The 22,792-nt window shown below is 36.2% G+C and overlaps 1 protein-coding gene across 1 annotated transcript; it reads right to left on the reverse strand.

Annotated features, from left to right (window-relative positions):
- Positions 1 to 19,019: 19,019 nt before the first annotated feature.
- On the reverse strand, positions 19,020 to 19,959 carry LOC122439187 (exosome complex component RRP43-like). The gene is given in 2 exon segments (XM_043464277.1): positions 19,020 to 19,842; positions 19,845 to 19,959. Coding segments are annotated over 2 exon segments (825 nt in total). The 5' UTR covers positions 19,957 to 19,959; the 3' UTR covers positions 19,020 to 19,129.
- Positions 19,960 to 22,792: the final 2,833 nt, after the last annotated feature.

Below are 22,792 nucleotides of genomic sequence, written 5' to 3' on the forward strand. Positions count from 1 at the left end.
ACCTCCAGGAATTCTTAGGAAAAATCCATTTGTTTGTCTTTTCCAGGATCTAGAGGTCACGTACATTCCTGGGCTTGAGGTCCCTTCCACCATCTTCAGAGTCAACAATGTACTATCTTTAACTCACTCTTTCTGACATACTCTTTTAAGGTTACATCTCTTCTCTGATTCTGACCCTTCTGCCTATCTTGTGACCTCATTTGGCGCATCCAGATAATCCAGCATGGTCTCCCCCATCTGAAGATCCATACACATCTGCAAAGTCTCTTTAGCCATGTAAAGTAACATATTCACATGTTCTGGGGGATTAGGACATGGGCATCTTTTCAGAGATGGGTTCACTCCCTCTGCCTATCACAGGTTGTGGGAAGAAAGTTACTTAACTTCTAGTTTATTTTCTTATGTACAAACTTTTGACAAAACAAGGCTATTTGGAGGAGTCAAATGAGACAATGTGTATAAAACTCTTGGCCTGTAACCGGGACTAACACCTCTTGGGTAGCTCTGCTTTATTAGCTGTTTGGTCTTAGTTAACAGCATTCTCCTCTTCGGTGCCATCATCTTCCTCTATAAAATGGGGAAAGGAATGGCAACCATGAGATTTTATTAGCATGGATATCCATTTAATCTAGCATAGCTTATTAAAGGACTATCTTTTCCTTACTACATTTCAAAGATACTTTTCTCCTTTGTTATAAGTCTAGTAACCAAAACAATGTGTGGATCTACTTAGGAATTCTCTTTACTTTCTGTGCTTTGTGTGTATATTCTCATGCCAGTTCCGCACTTCAATTACTAGTACTTCAAATAAATATTGTTACCTAGTAATATATTCTCCAACTTTGTTCTTTTTATTTGAGTTTATCTTGGCACTTTGCATTTTCAGATGTATTAGAATACGTGTCAATTTCTTTAAAAAAAGAAACTTGGTGGTATTTTGATAGGGATTCTATTGAATCTGTAGATAAGTTTGAGAGAAGGAGACGTCTTTACTACATTGAAGATTCAAATCCATGAACATGGATTATTTCCTTTTATTTATTTATATCTTTTAAAATTTCTCTTTGCAATATTTATAGTTCTCTGTAAGACTTTATCTGTTGCTAGTTATCCCATACATATGATTGCTTTTTATGTTGTTACAAATAATAGTATAATTACATTATATTTCCTTTTTATCATTTCTGGGTCTTGCTTGCATGAAAAATGCAACAGAAATTTGTATATTGACCTTGTATTTTGCTAAGTTCATTTAGTAATTCTATTAATTTATAGATTCTTTTGGATTTTTACATAGTTTTAGTTTCTCACTTCCAAATTCCATGCTGTTTGCTTCTTTTATATGCCTAATTTCATTAGTCAGGACTCCTTTACAAAGTCAAATAGGAGCAGTGATAGCTGACATCTTTGTGATATCTACACAGCAAGAGGAATTTTTTGGAATTTTGTCATTAAGATATTAGACATAATACCAAATCAAGGAAGCTTCCTACTGTTTGTAGTTTGCAAATGTGTTAAAAAATTAAGAATGAGACTTTTTTCACAGAATTAGAAAAAATAATTCTAAAATTTGTGTGGAAATACAAAAGGCCCCAAATAGCCAAAGCACTCTTAAGAAAGAACAAAGCCGCAGGTATCATGCGCTTTACATTCAAACTATCCTACAAAGCTATAGTAATCAAAACAGTATGGTAATGGCACAAAAACAGACACACATAGATCAATGGAACAAGCTAGGGAGCCCATAATTAAGTCCACACTTAATGGTCAATTAATCTATGATAAAGGAAGCAAGAATATAAAATGAGAAAAAGCCAGTGAAACAGAAGCAGACTTTTTTGGGAATTCCCTCGCTTTTTCTCTGCTCCACCAGATGTTGGCAATTTAATCACTGTTTCCTTTGCATTTTCTAAATCCAGCTTGTACATCTGGAAGTTTTCAGTTCACCTATTGTTGGAGCCTAGCTTGAAGGATTTTGAGCATTATTTTGTTAGCATGTTAAATGAGTGCAGTTGTACTGCAGTTTGAACATTCTTTGGCAATACCTTTCTTTGGGATTGGAAGGAAAACTGACACTTTCCTGTCCTGTGGCTACTGCTGAGTTTACCAAATTTGCTGGCATATTGAGTGTAGTACTTCCACAGTATCATCATTTAGAATTTTAAATAGCTCAGCAAGAATTCCATCAGGCTTCCCAGGTGGCACCAGTGGTAAAAAGAAAAAAGAAAGAGAAAAAACCCACCTGCCACTTCAGGAGACATAAGAGACATGGATTCAATCCCTAGGTCAGAAGGAAACCATAGAGGAGGGAATAGCAACCCACTACAATATTCTTGCCTGGGTAATGCCATGGACAGGGCAGCCTCACGGGCCGTGGTCCATAGTGTTGCAAAGAGTCAGACACCCTGAAGCAAGTTAGCATGCATGCAACACAGAATTCCATCACTTCCACTCACTTTGTTCATAGTAATGCTTCCTAAGTCCCACTTGACTTTACACTCCAGGATGTCTGGCTCTAGGTGAGTGATCACACCATCGTGGTTATCCAGGTCATTAAGACCTTTTTTGTATAGTTCCCCTGTATACTTTCGCCAACTCTTTTTAATCTCTTCTGCTTTGGTTAGATCCTTGCATTTTCTGTCCTTTATTGTGTCCATCTTTGCATGAAACATTCCCTTGGTATCTCCAATTTTCTTGGAGAGATCTCTAGTCTTTCCCATTCTGTTGTTTTCCTCTATTTCTCGGCATTGTTTACTTAAGAAGGCTTTCTTGTCTCTTCTTTCTAGTCTCTGAAACTCTGCATTCAGTTGGGTATATCTTTCCCTTTCATCTTTGCCTTTTGCTTCTCCTCTCTTCTTAGCTATTTGTAAGGCCTCCTCAGACAAACATTTTTTCTTCTTGCATTTCATTTTCTTGGGAATGGTTTTGGTCACTGCCTCCTATACAGTGTTATGAATCTTTGTCCATAGTTCTTCAGGCACTCTACCTACCAGATCTAATACCTTGAATCTATTTGTCACTTCCACTATATAATCATAATGGATTTGATTTAGGTCATACTTGAATGGTCTAGTTGTTTTTCCTATTTCAACTTAAGCCTGAATTTTGCAGTAAGAAGCTGATGATCTGAGGCACAGTCAGCTCCAGGTCTTCTTTTTGCTGACTATATAGAATTTCTCCGTCTTCATCTTCAAAGAATATGATCAATCTAATTTTGTTATTGACCATCTGGTGATGTCCACGTGTAGAGATGTCTCTTATATTATTGGAAGAGGGGTTTGCTATGACCAGTGTGTTTTCTTGGCAAAAGTCTTTTAAGCTTTTTTTGTACTTCTGTACTCTTTGTACTCTTGGAGTAAAAAACCTGCTTTATTATGTACTTCAAGGCCAAGCTTGTCTGTAGCTCCAGGTATCTTTTGATTGTCTACTTTTGCATTCCAGTCCCCTATGATGAAAAGAACATCTTTTTATTGGTGTTAGTTCCCAAAGATCTTGTAGGTCTTTGTAGAACCGTTCAACTTCAGTTTCTTTGGCATTAGTTGTTGGAGCATAGACTTGGGTTACTGTGATATTAAATGATTTGCCTTGGAAATGAACCAAGATCTTTCTGTTGCTTTTGAGATAGGGCCCAAATGTTGCATCTTGGACTCTTTTGTTGACTGTGAGGGCTACTCCCATTCCTTCTAAGGGATTCTTGTCCACAGCAGTAGATATAATGGTCATCTGAATTAAATTTGCCCATTCCCATCCATTTTAATTCACTGATTCCTAAAATGTCAGTGTTCACTCTCGCCATCTCCTGCTTAATCACATCCAATTTACCTTGATTCATGGACCTGACATTCCCAGTTCCTATGCAATATTGTCCTTTATAGCACTGGACTTTACTTTCACCACCAGACACACCCACAGCTGGGTGTCATTTCTGCTTTGGCCGAGCCTCGTTAGCTTTTCTGGAATTATTTCTCTGCTCTTCCCCAGTAGCATATTGAACACCTACTGACCTGAGGCACTCATCTTCTGGTATCATATCTTTTTGCCTTTTCATACCGTTCATGGTTTTCTTGAGGCAACAATACTGAAGCGGTTTGCCACTCCCTTCTGCAGTGGACCACATTTAGTCAGAATTTTCCACCATGACCCATACGTCTCGGGTGACCTTGTATGGCGTGGCTCATAGCTTTATTGAGTTACACAAGGCTGCGATCCATGCCATCATTTTGGCCAGTTTTTTTGTGATTGTGGCTTTTGTTCTGGAGGCTGTGGGATTATAGTTCTTGCTTCTTCTGTCTGCCCTCTGATCAATGAGGACAAGAGGCTTGTGCAGGTTACCTGATAGGAACAACTGGCTGTGGGGAAAATGAGGTCTTGCTCTGGTGGGAAGGGCCATGCTCAGTAAATCTTTAATCCAATTTTCTGTTGTTGGGTGAGGCTGTGCTCCCTCTCTGTTGGTTCGGTCTGAGACGGCCCATAGCCTCTATGGTATGGCTAAAGGCAGCCTCTAAAAGGACTCATTCCAACGTGTGTCTCCCAGGATTGCTGCTTCCAGTGCCTGTGTTTCTGCATCAGGCCACTGCTGACCCATGCCTTTGCATGAGGCCCTCAAACACTCAGGCCTGGTTGAGTCTTTTGTGGATCTTTTTTTGTGAGTCTTTTGTGGGCTCACTGCTCCTTTTCCCTGTATCCTGGTGCATAGAAGGTTTTGTTGGTGCACTCCAAGATTCTCTGTTTCCCACATTCATGTGGAAATCCTATTATCAAATCCCATTGTCCTTCAAAATCAGATTCCCTGGGTATTACCAGTGCTTTTGCCAATTCCCAGGTTGGGAAGTCAAAAATGGTATTGAATTTTACCAAAAATGGCATTGAATGGGTATTGAATTTATCAAAAGTGTTTGCTTATCTATTGAGTTGATCATTTTTCTGTTAATGTGGCAATCACAATGATGGATTTTCAAATGTTAAGCTGATGTTGTATTTCTAGAATAAATCTGACTTAGTCATGATGTAATATCTTCTATATATTTATTGGTGTATTTATTTTGCTCATATTTTAAATTTCTGTGCCTAAGATCTTAAACATGAGAGATACTGCCCTAATGTTTGGCTTTCTAGTAATGTCCTTGTCAAGTTGTGGCATCAAGATATGCTAATTTGATAAAACTAATTTAAAAGTCTTCATTATTTCCCATTTTCTGGTGAAATTTGTGTAAGATTATTGTTATTTCTTCCTTAAATTCTTGGAAGAAAGCCATAGGTGAAGGCCACCTAAGTTTGGAGTTTTGTTTATCATAGACATTATATTATAGATTAAATAGCTTTATTTGATAGATGAATATTTATACTTTTAAAATGTAACTTTTGAAAAAATTTTCCAACTAAACTTTCAAATACGTTGGCATAAAGTTGTTCATAATTTCCTCCTATTATCTCTTTTGAAACTGAGTATAGTTTAAATAAGGTAAAATGTGCAAGTCTTAAGTATATAGCTCACTAAGTTTTTAACTATGATTATACATGTATAAAAATCACCCAGATAAAGATATAACACTTCAGAAAGTTCCCTCAGAAAACTTGCCAGTTGATATGCACACCCGCCCCCAAGGTAACCCCTATTCTGATATACAAAGCAAAATAATAGTTTATCTGTTCTTGCATTTTATATAAACAGAATAATACATATTAACATATAAACAGTATATATATTTGTGTTTGACTTCTTTTTCTGACTGTAATGTTTTTGAGATTCATCTGGTGTTATATTCATCAGTAGTGTATTCTTATTTTTACTGCCATATGATATTCCACTATATAAATACAGTAGAAATTTTAAATCAATTTTTCTATTAATGGGCAGATAGCTTCTTATTTTAAGTTACTACAAAGTTTCTATCAATCTTATTGTACAAATATTTTTGTAGATATATGACATTTCTTTTTACAATATGTGTAGGCATGAAATTGAGGGTCATAGGGTAGGTATAAATTTAACATTATGAGAAACTAATAGGCAGTTGTTAAGAATGGTTGAGTCACTGTATATTCCACCAGTAATATATAATGTTCACAATTTCTCCACACACCCTCCAATGTTTGGTTTTGTCAATGTGTTAAATTTTTGCATTAATAATGGATGCAAATGCAACAGTATCCCTTAGTTTAATCTGAATTTCCCCATTGAGAATACTGTTGAGAATCTTTTCACATGTTTATTGGCCTTTTGAGTATCTTCTTGGGGCAGTGCCTTTTCAAGCCATTTGAAATAGTAAACGTGAGGGGAGGAGAGCTCGTTTTTTTCTAGAATATTTTTACTGAAGTGTGGTTGATTTATAATAGTTTAGATGTACAACGTGATTCAGTATTTTATAGATTATAGTTCATTTAAAGTTATTACAAAATAATGGCTATATTTGCCTGTGCTGCACAATATATTCTTGTTGCTTATCTATTTTCTACATAGTAGTTTGTGTCATTTTTTAAACACTGAGCATTTTCTTACTGATTTATAGGAGTTGTTTTCACATTATACATGAGTTTCTTGTCATATCTATGTATCTATATATATCTATATAGATATGTATATCTATATATAATATTTTCCCTGATCTGTGGCTTTTCTTTCCACTTTGTTAAAGGTATCTTTTAGTGACCTGAAGATTTCAGTTTTGATTAAGTCAATTATAGCTTTTTTAAAAATAATTTGTGTTCTTTGTGTTTTGTTTAAGAACTTTTGTCTGCCTCAGTAAAATGAAGACATGCACAAGTTTTATTTTAGAATTTTATAGTTTCCAACTTTAAATTCACAATCTACTTTATATTAACTTTTATGTGTAGAGTAGTATAGTTCTTTTTTTCCCTCAGTTCTTCCAACATCATTTATTGAATAGGCCTTCCTTTCTCCATAATTTTTGCAAAATAAAGCAACCATATGTGTGTAGATCTACCTCATACTCTAGACTGTTTCATTGACCTATATAGCTATTCTTGTTCCCAATATCACACTGTCTTAATAGCTAAAGTATTATAGAATGTCTTGAAATTTAGTAGTGTAACTTTTTATTTTTCTCAAGATTTTCATAGCTAGGCTGTGCTTAGTCGCTCAGTCATGTCTGACTCTTTATGACCCCGTGGACTGCAGCCCTCCAGGCTCCTCTGTCCATGGGGATTCTTCAGGCAAGAATACTGGAGTGGGTTGTCATGCCCTCCTCCAGGGGATCTTCCCAACCCAGAGATTGAACCCAGCTCTCCTAAATTACAGATGCATTCTTTACTGTCTGAGCCACCACGGAAACCCATAGCTAGGGTTTTATATCTTTTATATTTTAAACAAATTTAGTATCTCTTTGTCAATATCTTAAAAAAAAAAAAAAGCCTATTGGGATTTTGGTAGTGATTGCATTGACTTTATATATCAATTTTGGGGGTAAGGTAACTGATATCTTAATAATCATTTATCTCCCAATTTATGAATATGGAATATATCTCTATTTAATTGATTTTTAAAGGTTATACTAACCTTGTGCTTCTGGGCTAAAACTCCCTTGGTCAGTATATATAATCTGTTTTCATGTATTGCTCTATTCTATTTGCTGATGTATTCTTTTAGAGATTTTATATCTTTTCATTTCTTTTCTTATAAAAAATTTTGTTGGATATTGGTATCTCGATAATGCTGGCCTCATACAATGAGTTGGAAATTGTTTCTTTTACCTCTCGTCTCTGAATAACTTTGTGTCAGACCCTATGGACAGAGCAGCCTGGTGGTCTGTGGTCCATGGAATCACATAAAAGTTGGACACAACTGAAGCAACTTAGCACACAGGCACAAGACTAGTATTATTCACGTGTATGGGGGTGTTTGGTAGAAATACTAAAGCCATCAGGTCAGGAATTTACTTTGTGGAATGGTAACTAATACAGAAATACTTAGTTTTTCTTTATTTTCTGATGTCAGTTTTGGTAAAGTGTTTTCAAGCACTTTGTTCATTTCATATAGCTGGACAAATTTATTGGCATGACGTTTGTTTATAACATTCTCTTGTTATCTTTCAATACCTATGAAACTGAAGTCGCTCAGTTGTGTCCGACTCTTTGTGACTCCATGGACTGTAGCCCACCAAGTCTTCTCCGTCCATGGGATTTTGCAGGCAAGAGTGCTGGAGTGGGTTGCCATTTTCCCAGGGGATCTTCCCGACCCGGGGATCAAACCCGAGTCTCCGGCATTGCAGGTGGACGCTTTACCAACTGAGCCACCAGGGAAGATACTTAGTGGTGTTATTTATTTTTACTCCTGATAGTCATAGTTTGTATTTTTGTTTTTTCTTAATGAGTCTTACAAGGAAGTTCAGTTTTAATAATCTCTTCAAAGAACTCTTTTTTTTTTTTCCTGCTTTTCCGATTGTCTCTTTTGTTTCATTGATTTCTGCCCTTTCTTTCCACACTGCCTGCCTGCCCCAATTTTATTGTTTTATGAGAAGGAAGCTTAATAATTGATTTTAAACACATTTCTAATATACATATTTAAAGCAGTAAAATTTCATCCAAACTGTTTATTAGTTCCATCCCATAAATTTTGACATGTTGAATTGTCATTGTTTTTCCTTAAAAGTGTTTTCAGATTTTAACTATTATTTCTTCTTTAACTCGTGAGTTATTTAGAAATATATTATTTGATTTTCAAACAGTGTTTGAAGATTTTCTGGTTATCTTTATCATTGACTTCTGGGCAGGGAACTTTAGGAAATTTCTTTCATTGTTTTAGGGCTTCCCCTATGGCTCAGTTGGTAACAAATCCACCTGCAATGAGGAAGACCTGGGTTGGAAAGATCCCCTGGAGAATGGAAAGGCTACCAACTCCAGTATTCTGGCCTGGAGAATTTCATGGACTAGTCCATGGGATCACAAAGATTGGACACAACTGAGCGACTTTCACTTTCACGTTCATTGTTTTTAAACTTTTGAGACTGGTTTTATAGAGCAACATATGGTCTATTTTGAAGAGTGTTTCTCGAGCATTTGAAAAGACTTTTCTGAAGCTGTTGTTTGTCATATTAAATGCATATCTATTTGGTCAAATTGGTTAATAGTGTTGTTTGAAACCTTCTCTACCTAAATTCAGATTATTAAACACTTTTTGCTATTGATTACTGCTCTTTCAGTTTCTGAGAGAGATAAGTTAATACATCTGACTATGTGGGTTTGTCTTTATCTTCTCAGTCCTATCAAATCTAGTTTTAGCTTTTGTTTCATGCATTTTGAAATGATATTATTTATGTACATACTTAGAATGACATCTTATTGATTAACCAACCATTTTGTTATTATGTAATGTTACTTTATTAATACTCTTTGTCTTAAAGCCTGCTTTGTCAGATATTTACACAGTCACACAAGCTTTTATGGTTAGAGTGTGTATTTTTCCAATTCTTTTGCTTTCAGCCTATCTGTGCATTTATATTTAAAGTGTATCTTGTAAACAAAAGATAGTTTTATTTTTTCTAGTCTGTCTGCAAAAATTGTCTGCCAGATTGTCTGCCAGTCTGTCTTATTATGAACCACTATATGCCAATTGATGGGGTATTTGTCCTTAAAAAAAAAAAAAATCTAATGTAATCATTGACATATTTACTTTTATGTCTAGTGGCTTGTTATCTTTTTATTTGTCCCATCTTTTGTCTCCTTTGACTTCTTTTGGATTAATCATGTGTTTTTTAAAAAATTATTCCAGATGAAGCCAGCCCCCTCATTGCACCCATACTTCTTTTAATGGTTATTTCAGTGACCACTTTGTATGTTGGCTTTCTCAACCTCAAGGCACTTTGATGTTTGAAACCGGACGTTTCCTTACTATGAGAGTTGTGCTATGCATTGTAGCATTTTTAGCTGCAACCCTGGCTTCTTCCCACTAGATGACAGTAGAAACATCCCCATCTCTCCCAACCAAAATGAAATAGCCAGAAGTAAGTAGCTCATGTCCCTTTGGAAGAAAAATTACTACTGGTAGAGAACCACTGCTCTAGGGATTACCATAAACATCCTCAATTTTTACCTCACTTATCAAGATAATTGAATTATTGTTTTGCTACTCCATGAGCAATGTAGTACTTTGTAAGTGTATAATTACATTTATTTTTCTCTCCAATTATGCTGTTGATGTCATACATGTTATTTCTACATGTATTATGAACTCCTCAATGTATTGTTCTTATTGTGGTTTTTAGAAAATATCCAGTAATCTACTTTTAACTTTTAAAACTATTATTGCACATTTTTGCTTGTATTTGATCTTTCTGGTCTAGTCTGCAGATTTGTGTGGCTGATCTGTGCTGATGTCATGGATTGTTCCTTTTTAGTCTAAAAACTGGTGACATATTGTCTCAGCTTTCATTTATTTAAAACTGTCTTTATACAGACTTTAATTTTTTTTTATTCCAAATTTTTTTTCTTTCAGCACTTACAGAAGTCAATCCTGTTGTCTTTTGTCTTGCATTTGTTTTCTGATGAAAGTTACTTATCATGTTATGTTTGTCTTCCTGAATATAACCTACCTATTTTTTTGTCTGCATGTAAGTATTTTATGTCTGTACTTAAATTTTTTTCCCTTGTTTTTGGTTTAAAACAGTTTGACAGTTATGACCTGGATGAAATAATTGATATTTTTTTCCTCAGCTATGTCCATTCTGCTTTGAATATATTAAATACATTTAATTTAATATATGGTAATTTTTCAGTTTTAAATTTCCACTTGGTTCTACTGTAGAAATTTTACTTTTAAAATTCTCATCTTTTTGTGTCCATTTTGTCTGTGTTGTCTTCTAATCTCTTTAATGTATTTTAATAGCTATTTTAACTGAAGAAAAGTGATAGTCGATCAGCCCTGTCCGACTCTTTACAACCCCATGGGCTGCAGCCTGCCGGCTTCACTGTCCATAGAATTCTCCAGGCAAGAATACCAGAGTGGGTAACTAATCCCTGCTCCAGGGAATTTTTGTGACCTAGGGATCGAACCTGGGGTTTCCTGCATTGCAGGCAGATTCTTCACCATCTGAGGCACCAAGGAAGCCCTTAGTTAAAGTCTTCACTAACTCCAATATCTGAGCCATTCCTCAGTCTGCTCCCATTGACAGTTTTTTTCCTCTTAATTAGGAATCATATTGCTTCTACACTGGTCTCACGACTTTTTATTGCATTCTCACAATGGCGTCATGAAACAAATTGTAGTCCCTGGAGTAAATATTATTTTGTACAAGTGAAGGCATGTCCTTTCCCTTGTCTGTAAGTTACAGAAGACAGAAGTCTTAACAAATTGATCAAGATTCGAGCTGAATTGTGGCTAAGTTACAGCTTTGGTTAGGTTCCCTCCACATTTTCAAATGTCTTTAGAACTTACTTGTTCTGTCCTGTGTCTCTTATAAGTTACTCCCTCTAGTAGGGTTTTGCGATCTAAGCACTGTTGGATGCAGAATGCTCCCTCTGCTTTCTAGTTCAGCTTCCATACCCCTGACATACACTCAGCAAAGCTCTTTTGGCGAAGGTTGGCAGGCAAGAACAAATTCCCTTCATTTGGAGCTTCTGATTTCGATCTATTCAAGCCAGCTCACAAGGTCTGCAAGTATCCCAGCAAAATTTCATGTTCAGTTTTTCACTGGCCCCTTTGGAGACCTTGCAGAATAGAATTTGGCCACTGGTGGTATCTGCTCACCTAGAAATCCCTTAGACTTGTCTGTAACTTAGTTTCCTTAGACTACTTTTGTCTGCAAGTCTTCTGTATCTTAGATATGATGGGGGAGATTCAGTTATCTTTTTAGGTTATATGATGGGTACAGTGGTCCCTTAAGACCTTCTACATTTTATCTGAAAGCTAAATGTTTTTATTTTTAAAACCTCTAATGGTAAATATTGTTAATTCTTGAAAAATTTTCTTTCTAATCAGTCTTGCCAGATATTTATCAATTTTATTAATCTTTTCCAAAACGCAAATTTCCCTTTTTTCCTATATTTTCCATTTCATTGATATTTTAAATTTAAATTTTTATTTTATATTTAGTTTCTGTTCAGTTCAGTTGCTCAGTCATGTCCTACTCTGTGACGCCATGGACCGCAGCAGGCCAGGCCTCCCTGTCCATCACCAACACCCAGAGTTGACCCAAACTCATGTCCATTGAGTCGGTGATGCCATCCAGCCATCTCATCCTCTGTCATCCCCTTCTCCTCCTGCCCCCAATCTCTCCCAGCATCAGGGTCTTTTCCAATGAGTCAACTTTTCCCATGAGGTGGCCAAAGTATTGGAGTTTCAGCTTCAACATCAGTTCTTCCAATGAACACCCAGGACTAATCTCCTTTAGGATGGACTGGTTGGATCTCCTTGCAGTCCAAGGGACTCTCAGGAGTCTTCTCCAACACCACAGTTCAAAAGCATCAATTCTTCTCCGCTCAGCTTTCTTTACAGTCCAACTCTCACATCCATACATGACTGCTGGAGGAGCCATAGCCTTGACTAGATGGACCTTTGTTGGCAAAGTAACGTCTCTGCTTTTTAATATGTTGTCTAAGTTGGTCATAACTTTCATTCCAAGGAGTAAGTGTCTTTTAATTTCATGGCTGCAATCACCATCTGCAGTGATTTTGGAGCCCAAAGAAATAAAGTCTGCCACTGTTTCCCCATCTATTTACAATGAAGTGATGGGACCGGATGCCACGATCTTAGTTTTCTGAATGTTAAGCTTTAAGCCAACTTTTTCACTCTCCTCTTTCACTTTCATCAAGAGGATCTTTCGTTCTTCTTCGCTTTCTGCCATAAGGGTGGTGTCCTCTGCATATCTGAGGTTATTGATATTTCTCCCAGCAATCTTGATTCCAGCTTATGCTTCATCCAGCCCGGCCTTTCTCATGATGTACTCTGCATATAAGTTAAACAGGGTGACAACATACAGCACCTTGATGTACTCCTTTTCCTTTGTCTGTTGTTCCATGTCCAGTTCTAACTGTTGCTTCCTGACCTGCGTACAGATTTCTCAAGAGGCAGGTCAGGTAGTCTAGTATTCCCATCTCTTGAAGAATTTTCCACAGTTTATTGTGATCCCTACAGTCAAAAGCTTTGTCATAGTCAATAAGGCAGAAATAGATGTTTTTCTGGAACTCTCTTGCTTTTTTGATGATCAGCAGATGTTGGCAATTTTATCTCTGGTTCTGCTGCCTTTTCTAAAACCAGCTTGAACATCTGGAAGTTCAAGGTTCATGTACTGTTGAAGCGTGGCTTGGAGAATTTTGAGCTTTACTTTACTAGCATGTGAAATGAGTGCAATTGTGTGGTAGTTTGAGCATTCTTTGGCATTGCCTTTCTTTGGGATTGGAATGAAAACTGACCTTTTCCAGTTCTGTGGCCACTGCTGAGGTTTCTAAATTTGCTGGCATATTGAGTGCAGCACTTTCACAGCATCATCTTTTAGGATTTGAAATAGGTCAACTGGAATTCCATTACCTCCACTAGCTTTGTTTGTAGTGATGCTTTCTAAGGCCCACTTGACTTCACCTTTTAGGATATCTGGCTCTAGGTGAGTGATGACACCATCATGATTATCTGGGTCATGAAGATCTTTTTTGTACAGTTCTTCTGTGTATTCTTGCCACCTCTTCTTAATATCTTCTGCTTCTGTTAGATCCATACCAATTCTGTCCTTTATTGAGCCTGTCTTTGCATGAAATGTTCCCTTGGTATCTCTAATTTTCTTGAAGAGACCTCTAGTCTTTCCCGTTCTATTGTTTTCCTCTATTTCTTTGCACTGATCACTGAGGAAGGCTTTCTTATCTCTCCTTGCTATTCTTTTGATTTATAATATTGTGTTAGTTTCAGATATACAACTGATTCAGTTATACATATACACATATCCATTCTTTTTCAGACTCTTTTCCCATATAGGTTATTAAAGAATATTGAGTAGATTTCCCTGTGTTATAATGTAGTCTTAGTTGATTATTTGTTTTATATATAGTAGTATATATATGTTAATCCTAAACTCCTAATTTATCTCTCCTCACTTTCTCTTTAGTAAACATAAGTTTGTTTTCTATTTCTATGTGTCTATTTCTGTTTTATAAATTAAATTCAATTGTATCCTTTTAGATTCCACAAAGAAGTGATGTTTTATGATACATGTCTTTATCTGACTTACTTCACTTAGTATGATATCTAGGTCCATTCATATTGCTGCAAACGGTATTATTTCATTCTTTTTCATGGCTGAATAGTATTCCATTGTATATATGTACCACATTTTCTTTGTTCATTCTTCTGTCCGTGTACATTTAGGTTGCTTCAATGTCTTGGCTATTGTAAATAGTAGGTGCATGTATCTTTTCAAATTATTGTTTTATTGCATATATGCCCAGGAGTGTGATTTCTGGATCATATGGTAATTCTATTTTTAATTTTTTAAGGAAACTATGTATTGTTTTCCATAGTAGTTATACCAATTTACATCCCCCCCCCCAACAGTGTAGGAGGATTCCCTTTTCTCCATCCCTTCTCCAGCATTATTGTTTGTAGACTATTTGTCATTGATATTTTAAATATTTCCTTTAATATTCTCTTTAATATTTCCTACTTTCTTGCATTTAGTTTGCTATTCTTTTTCTGGTTTCTTAGGAGATAATTATTTGCTTTTTCAGATTATTTTTCCTAAAACATGCATTTGACACTATACATTTTTCTACAAGCATTGCTTCAGCTACATTCCACAAATTCTCATGTCTTTGTTTTCATAGTTATTCAGTTTGGAATACTTTTTCATTTGCTTTGTGCATGAGTGCGGGCTAAGTCACTTCAGTTGTGTCTGACTCTTTGCAACCCTCTGGACCCTGGCCTGCCAGGCTCCTCTGTCCATGGGAGTCTCCCGCCAAGAATATTGCAGTGGGTTTCCCTGCCCTTCTCCAGGGTATCTTCCCAACTCAGGGATTGAACCCGTGTCTTTTAGGTCTACCTGCATTGACAGGCGGGTTCTTTACCACTAGCACCACCTGGGACCCATTTCTAATTTGCTTTATTCTCTGACTTACGGATTATTTAGAAAAGACTTGCTTCATTTATAAACATTTGAAGATTTGGTAGTTATCTCTTGGTTACTGATTTATGTCTTAATTCCCCCGTAGTTAGAAGATACATTCTTACATCACAGTGAATTTTGGTGAAACTACTATGTACACTTCTGTAGGTATTCAGCATACTATTTTATACACACACCCCTCCCAATAAGATCACGTTAGTTTATTGAATTCATAAAATATATCTAATTCTTTTTCTGTTTGTTTTACTAATGACTGAGAAATGTGAATTATTCTCAAGTTGTATGACTGTGTACTTTTATTTCTTCTTTTAGTTTGGTCAGTTTGTGACTTAAATTATTTTGAGCCTATGTTATTAGATGTGTGCACATTTATACTGCAGTCAAAATTTATCTTTTATTATTACAAACTATGTCTCTATCACTAATACTTTTCTCTTGAAGTCTTCTTAGTTTTAAATTAGTATGTTTATATTCAGTTCAGTTCAGTCACTTAGTCATGTCCAACTCTCGGCAACCTCATGGACTGCAGCATGCCAGGACTCCCCATCCATCACCAGCTCCTGGAGTTACTCAAACTCATATACATCAAGTCGGTGATGCCATCCAACCATCTCATCCTCTGTCACGAAAGCTTAAAAAAATTTTAGCTCCATTTACCATTCTCCCACTTTTTGTGTTATTATTGTCACATTAAAATTATGTATAAAATATATCCAATCATGTGTGTATGGTAAATTTATATACAATTTATTCCCACAAGATGTACTTTATTAGTCAATATTCATTTAGATTTAACCATATATTTACCCTTTCTGGTTCTCTTCATTTCTGCATTAAAGTTCTTATTCTACCAGGAATCATTTTCTTTCTGCCTAAAGAACTTTCTTTAGTATTTCTTTAATGACATTTTGCTAATGATGAGTTATCTTGTTTTTAGGGGGATTATCTAGAAACATTTGTCACCTTAAATGCTGGCTTTTTTGGTAGTCCTGAGCTAATTTACTTTGATCTTTGCAACCTAGTGAGATTCATAGAACCTCTTAATTGCGACTTTCTGATCTGCCCCTCTACTTTTCTCTAAAAATGCACAAGGGTGCTGTAGAGGGAAAATGACAAATATGTGGGTATTCTCAATTTATTTTCTTTCTCTTCAGGATCTTGATCTACTGAATCCTGGCTGCCTTAATCCTCTGTAAATGTACGTAGTCCAGAGCTTTCCTTCTTCTTTTGCATAGCTTTTTACAGTTGTTCTTAATGGAAAGTTTAGTTTCAATCACACTTCTTTATCATAGCTGGAAATAGAACCCACATGTTCTTGTTTAATAATACATATGGATTAAATAACTTCTCCCCTTTCATTTTATGACCTCTCAGATGTTTTCCCACAGCTCCTATAAAGCTCATTGAGTCACTTATCTCTAGATTAAAAGACTAAAATTCTTTAGCTTATGTGACATAATCTCCTGACCCATCATTACTCTGGTTCCCCATTTAAGGTCGGGAAGATCCGCTGGAGAAGGGATAGGCTACCCCTCTAGTATTAAAATAATCCGCCTGCAAGGCAGGAAACCTGGGTTCAGTTCCTGGATTGGGAAGTTCCTCCAGAGAAGGGACAGGCTGCCCACTCCAGTATTCATGGGCTTCCCCGGTGGCTCACTTGATAAAGAATCCACCCGCAATGTGGGAGACCTGGGTTCAATCCCTGGGTTGGGAAGATCCCCTGGAGGAGGGAAAGGCTACCCCCTCCAGTATTCTGGCCTGGAGAATTCCATGGACTGTATAGGCCATGGGGTCACTGGGAGTCAGATGTGACTGAGTCACTTTCACTTTCTTAAAACAGATAACACAAAATTATGACTTGATTTTAGAATAAAAAAGTTTACTTTTAAATTCCTGATCTATCTCATGCTAATTGCTTAACCATGAACAAATTCATTTATTTGAGCTCTTGATTTTTTTTTTTTTAATCTGCAAGGTAGAGGTTATTACCCAGTCTGTAAGGTCTTTTTCATTTAACCATCTGAATTATAGTAGGAACAGAAGAAAAGGTAGCTACTACAGTTACTTTCATTTTTGCATACTTGGTCTTGAGAGGTCATATATTTGGGATATACTTGAGACGGCATATATTTGGGATTAATTCCTCATGTTGTTGTCACAAGTTTGCTGAAATTTTTCTTTAAATGTACCTACTTTAGTTATTCAGTTCCATAAAAACTGTAGGATCATTTTCAAAGAAGGTATGAATCTGAAGATATGTTTTGCCTCCTCCTTAGCACCTCCTTCATCTTAGCTAAAGTGATTCAAATGGGAGTAAAGATGTTTCTGACAGCATTTTAACCACAGGAATAGCATTTAAACAGTAGTGTTCTTCCCCCTTTCCAGAATGACTCTTTATCAGGATTTTACTTGGCTTCCCTTTATTTTACAATAGAAAATTAATGATGTTTTGGATGCAATCTTAAGCCAAGGTCAGCAGCAGCTGCTGTGCACTTGTTTGAAATGCCTATTTTCTTCCACTCATTTCTGACCCTTCAGAATCCTGTTATCAGTGCCTGCACATTTTTTGGTAACTGATTGTCATTACATTGTAAGGATGCTGCCTGGATGATTGCTCCTCAACCAGAGATGTCAGCCAGCTGAAACATACCAGGAGAAAACAAAGGACATTCCTGACTTGGGGAAAAAATGGAGCAGGGGAGATTTACATGTGTTTGACATTTATATTCTTTTGAGTAACTTTTGTCTCTTTGAAAATTCCCTGAACTTACTACCTCAAGCAGAAAAATGGAATTGAAATATGAGGGAGAAAAGAAAATCTGCTTTGAAGATGGAGAGTCAGGATAAAGAATTAGATGGTCTCTCTGAATACATTTTTCGGTTATAGGAAAGGACAGAATTGTAAAATTAACAAGGTCACAGTATCTTTACTTCCTGATGTGTTGGAAAATAGTAATATAAAACCATACTACATCTGAAGGCTTGTTCTACAAGTGCTTCCTAATAGCTTCTGTCTATCTCTCCTTTGCATCAAGATGTGCTGCTGCAGGTTTTATTTATTTATTTTTTTCATTATCGATCACATATAAGGAGACTGCTTTGAAGAAAATTTTACTAATGTATGGCGGTCCCATGTTTCAACAATAGAAATTTCTTTGTATGCTGAGCTTCTGATCTCAAATGGTGGAATATCACATGTTGTTATGGTTTGGTCACTAAGTCCTGTCCAACTCTTTTGAGACCCCATGGACTATAGCCTGCCAAGCTCCTCTGTCCATGGGGTTTCCCAAGGCAAGAAAATGAGAGTGGGTTGCCATTTCCTTTTCCAAGGGACCCTTCCGACCCGGGGATCGAACCCATGTCTCCTGCGTTGCAGGTGGATTTTTTACCACTGAGCGACTAGGGAATCTCACATGAAGATGATTAAGCCCCAGTGGTGGCATGAGCACCCTGACCTCAACCTTTATGTCACTTTATAACAAGCGCAGAGGTTATCACCGGTGTGTGCTCTCTAGACTAAGATGAGCAGAACTTACTTTTTAATAAAGTGTTGGTGAAAGAGGGTGATCCTTTTAGAATCTTATATTGCACACAACTTTCAGCATCAGAGGTTTTCTCTATTGACTTGAAACCATTGATGCTTTCTTCCATTATCTAACTCTCAATATGTAAGATGCCTAAGAACACAGTACCTGGGTGCTGCTGTTTCTATAGTTAAAGCAGTTTCTAAATTTTCAAACACTCAAAACCTTTTGCAAATAAGTTTTCTTTGGGAGTCCAATGTGTTATATATACGTGTGTGTGTGTGTGTATGTATGTATGTGTATATATGTATATAGAGGCGTGTAGCTGATTTACAATGTTGTATTAGTCTCTTGTGTACAGAAAAGTGATTAAGTTCTATGTATATATATATACATATTTATTCTTTTTCATAGTCTTTTCCATTATGGTTTATTTTTTTATTTTTTTATTTTTTTTGTAGTTTGGTATTTATTTAGTATAAAAGGTTTGTGCACAGTGTAACAAATACAGTTTTTACAAATCTGTTTTGAAAATGTGGTTGCTCATTTGGGTTTCATACTCTTAAGTACTTCATCCATCAGTTTTTTTACTTCTTTGTGTCTTGTAACCGCTCGGCTCATACAGTCTTGAAGTTTAGATCCAGTCAGTCCACTTCCACCTGGTTTGTGAAGACTACAGAGCCTGCCTTCTTCGTCCATTACAACTGTTAAGGTTCCAGTTGCCAGATGTTCCTCCTCTTCCGTAGGATCAACTATAAGCAGAGTGTCATCAAACACAGCAAAGGAAGTTGCAACTGGATGAGTTCTAATATTCAAATAACTTTTCTTCTTTAAATTAACTTCTGCTAAAGCAGTTTCTTCATTTATAGTAACTTCAGGCAACTGTACATTTTTTAAAGCTGCTAACAAAGCAAAGGTACAAGCATCCAAAATGTTTCCATCATGGTTGAGGCAAATGAGATCACAGTACAAAACCCAAGCAAGCTTTCCTGGAGAGATGCATAAGTCTTCTTTCTGAATTATCTGTGAATTTTCAATGACATCTGCAATGAACTGGCTGGCCACTTGGGCCTCTTCTCCAGGAGGGCCAGACCGAAATCTCCAGGAACACAGAGGTGACAGATCCACATTAGGAACAACATATCCTTTATCAGGGGCATCTGTTGGTGGTGCTGCAAATTCCGCTTTAATTCCACAAATTACTGTAGTATTTCCCAGCTTCACTAAAGAAGAACCATCTGCGGTACCAATCGAACGTTGACAGTTGTGGTTCTGAATTCACCAAGTTCTCTTCCATCAGGACGGCAATTCTCTTTCAGAAATCTCCTGTAATACTCCAGAGGTTCCACAGTTTTGAACCCAGCCGCCATCTTCCGCCCCCCATTATGGTTTATTAAAGAATATTGAATATAGTTAGTTCCCTGTGCTATATAGTAGGACCTTGTTGTTCATCCATAAATAATAGTTTTTTTAAAAAGAATATGGTTGATGCAGGATGATAACTCAAATTTCTGCCCTATTGCCCTCTCCTTCACCTTAATGATATCCCTGCTGCATCTTACCAGTATCTCACAGGTTCCAGGAAACAAGTTTACAAAACAGTATTGTAAGGAAGCCCAAGAAGTATTTGCTTTCTCAGAAGAGGGTTGCATTGGCTAGGGCCAACTTAAGTAACACCATCATTGCAGGGGAATGTAAGTTTTTCCTCTTGCCTTTCCACAAAATTAAGTTTGGGTTTTTTTTCAGAAAGATTTGATAGTTTTTGAATTTTAATATTTCCATTAACCTACAGTCCCAGAGCATTTTTACACTCTGAAAGATATTATCAGAGATCATGTGAGTATTTTTCAATTTTTCTCATCTCCCCAAATGACTTCTATCCAGTCACATATGCAGGCATCACTGTAGGGCATATTTAGCTTTTTGTGAATTTTTATGAATTTTAACCAGGGTTTCATGCAGTATAGAAGATAGAGCTGAAATCATCTTGCCTCATACCTGATGTCTGGATGAATTCAACCTGTGGAATGAGAACTTCGGGTTAGCTCAGATGGAGAAATATCGCACAGAAAGCAAGAGGGACGGATACTGGATGACTCTATCCAAAGTTTGACAATGGCCCCAATCCCTGACTTTTCGGTCACATGAACCAACAAATTTATTTTGATTAAGCCACTGTTGGACTTTGACTCATTTCAAACTCAAAAAGTCCCAAATAGGATTCATTAGGTCTACATCTAATGGTCAGTCTGCAGATACATATAATTCTGTGGTTCTTCAGGGATCCTCATCTCTCTTGCAGCCCATCTGGCATAGATTTCATAAGCTGGAAACAAATGTTTTGCACTTCACTTCATAAACACGGATTTTCTGCCAATACCACGCTGTTTGATTACTGTAGCTTTGTAGTATTGTCTGAGGTCTGGGAAGGTTTTATCTCCTGCTTTGTTCTTTTTCCTAAAGATTGCTTTGGTAATTTTGGTCTTTTATGGTTCCATATAAATTTTGGGACTATTTATTCTAGTTCTATGAGAAACGTCCTTGGTAATTTGATAAGTTTCACATTAGATCTGTAGATTGCGTTGGGTAATATGGCCATTTTAACACATTGTTGACTGGAGATATTTTATAGTTTTATATCTTCTGTTACATGAATATTATTGACCAGAGGCATATTGCAATGTTTTTATGGAATGATACAATTAACATCACGTGTGAAGTTGTCAGAGCTTAAAATTGATCATGGTTCCTTATGTAACTTATGATTATCATTATCATTCACATTTTGCTCCATTAGGTTTTTGTTCCAACCTTGTGTATATTGTAAATGCAAGTGTATTACCACCAAATTTTCAAAAATGACACATTGAGAAATTTTGAGTGAAATTGAATTTTTTTGGTAAATTTTATGCAGATACCTTTTATGATTGTCAGAGTGACATATATACTAGTGTCTCAGAAAATGATAGTTCTAGAGAATATTGTTCTGATTCAGACAATGTGAATATTAGAGCAACCAAAAGTCAAGAAACCTTAGTGATTGATTCTGATTAAAAAAGCGCAAATGAAACTCATGGTGCTGGAGAAGACTTAACAGGTGTGTTAGGTGTAACTATTGAATGTAATAACCTGCAAAGTATTAGTGAGATAACAGAATTAATTTATGGCTGGCCAAAATAAAAGTTGCTGGCCATAGGCATTAGTTTCTGCAAGAATCCGATGGTCAGGAATGAATTTACAAAATTAATTCTTCCAATCAAAGAGCATGGTATATGTTTCCATTTCTTTGAATCATCTTCAGTTTCCTTTATCAATATTTTATAGTTCTCAGGATATAAGTCTTTCATCTCTTCAGTCTGGTTTATTACTGAGGTTTTTTTTGGCTGTGATTTTACAAAGGATTGTTTATTTATATTATATTTCTGATATTTCACTGTTTAGTGTAAAGAAATGCAACATATTTTATATGTTAATTGTGTTTCTGACACCTTGCTGAATTTATCAGCTCTAGTAGTTTTGTGTTGGAGTGTTTATGGCTTTCTGTATATACTATCATGTCATTTGCATATAATGACAATTTTACCTCTTCCCTACCAATTTAAATATCTTTTATTTCTTTTTCTTTACTGATTACTATGGTTAGGACTTCCAACACTGTTAAAGAGAATTGGTGAAAGTGAGCATCTTGTCTTGTTCCAGACTTCAGGGAAGTCTTTGTTTTTCATCCTTGAGTATTATATTGGCTGTAGGTTTGTAATGAATAGCTTTTATTATGTTGAGATATGTTCCCTATGCAGCCACTTTTGTAAGAGTTTTTATCATAAATGGATATTGGATTTTATTGAATGTTTTTTTCTGTATTTTTTTAGATGATTATGCAGTTTTGTCTTTTCTTTTGCTTATATGGTGTATCACATTGATGGATTTGCAAATATTGAACCATGTGACTGGGGGTTGAATCCAACTTGATCATCGTATATGATCTTTTATGTGTTGTTGGATTCAATTAGCTATACTTTGTTGGGAATTTTTGCATCTATAGTCATCAAAGATGTTGGCTTGTAATTTTCTTTTTTGTAGTTATGATGGCTTCATAGAATGTCTTTGAAGAATGTCATGAATTCCTTCTTCAGTCTTTTGGAAGAGGTTGAGAAGGATTGGTATAAGTTCTTCCTTGTGTTTGGGTGAATTCGTTTGTGAAACATC

Source organism: Cervus canadensis, chromosome 4 (genome assembly GCF_019320065.1).
Source record: "Cervus canadensis isolate Bull #8, Minnesota chromosome 4, ASM1932006v1, whole genome shotgun sequence".
NCBI lineage: Eukaryota > Metazoa > Chordata > Mammalia > Artiodactyla > Cervidae > Cervus > Cervus canadensis.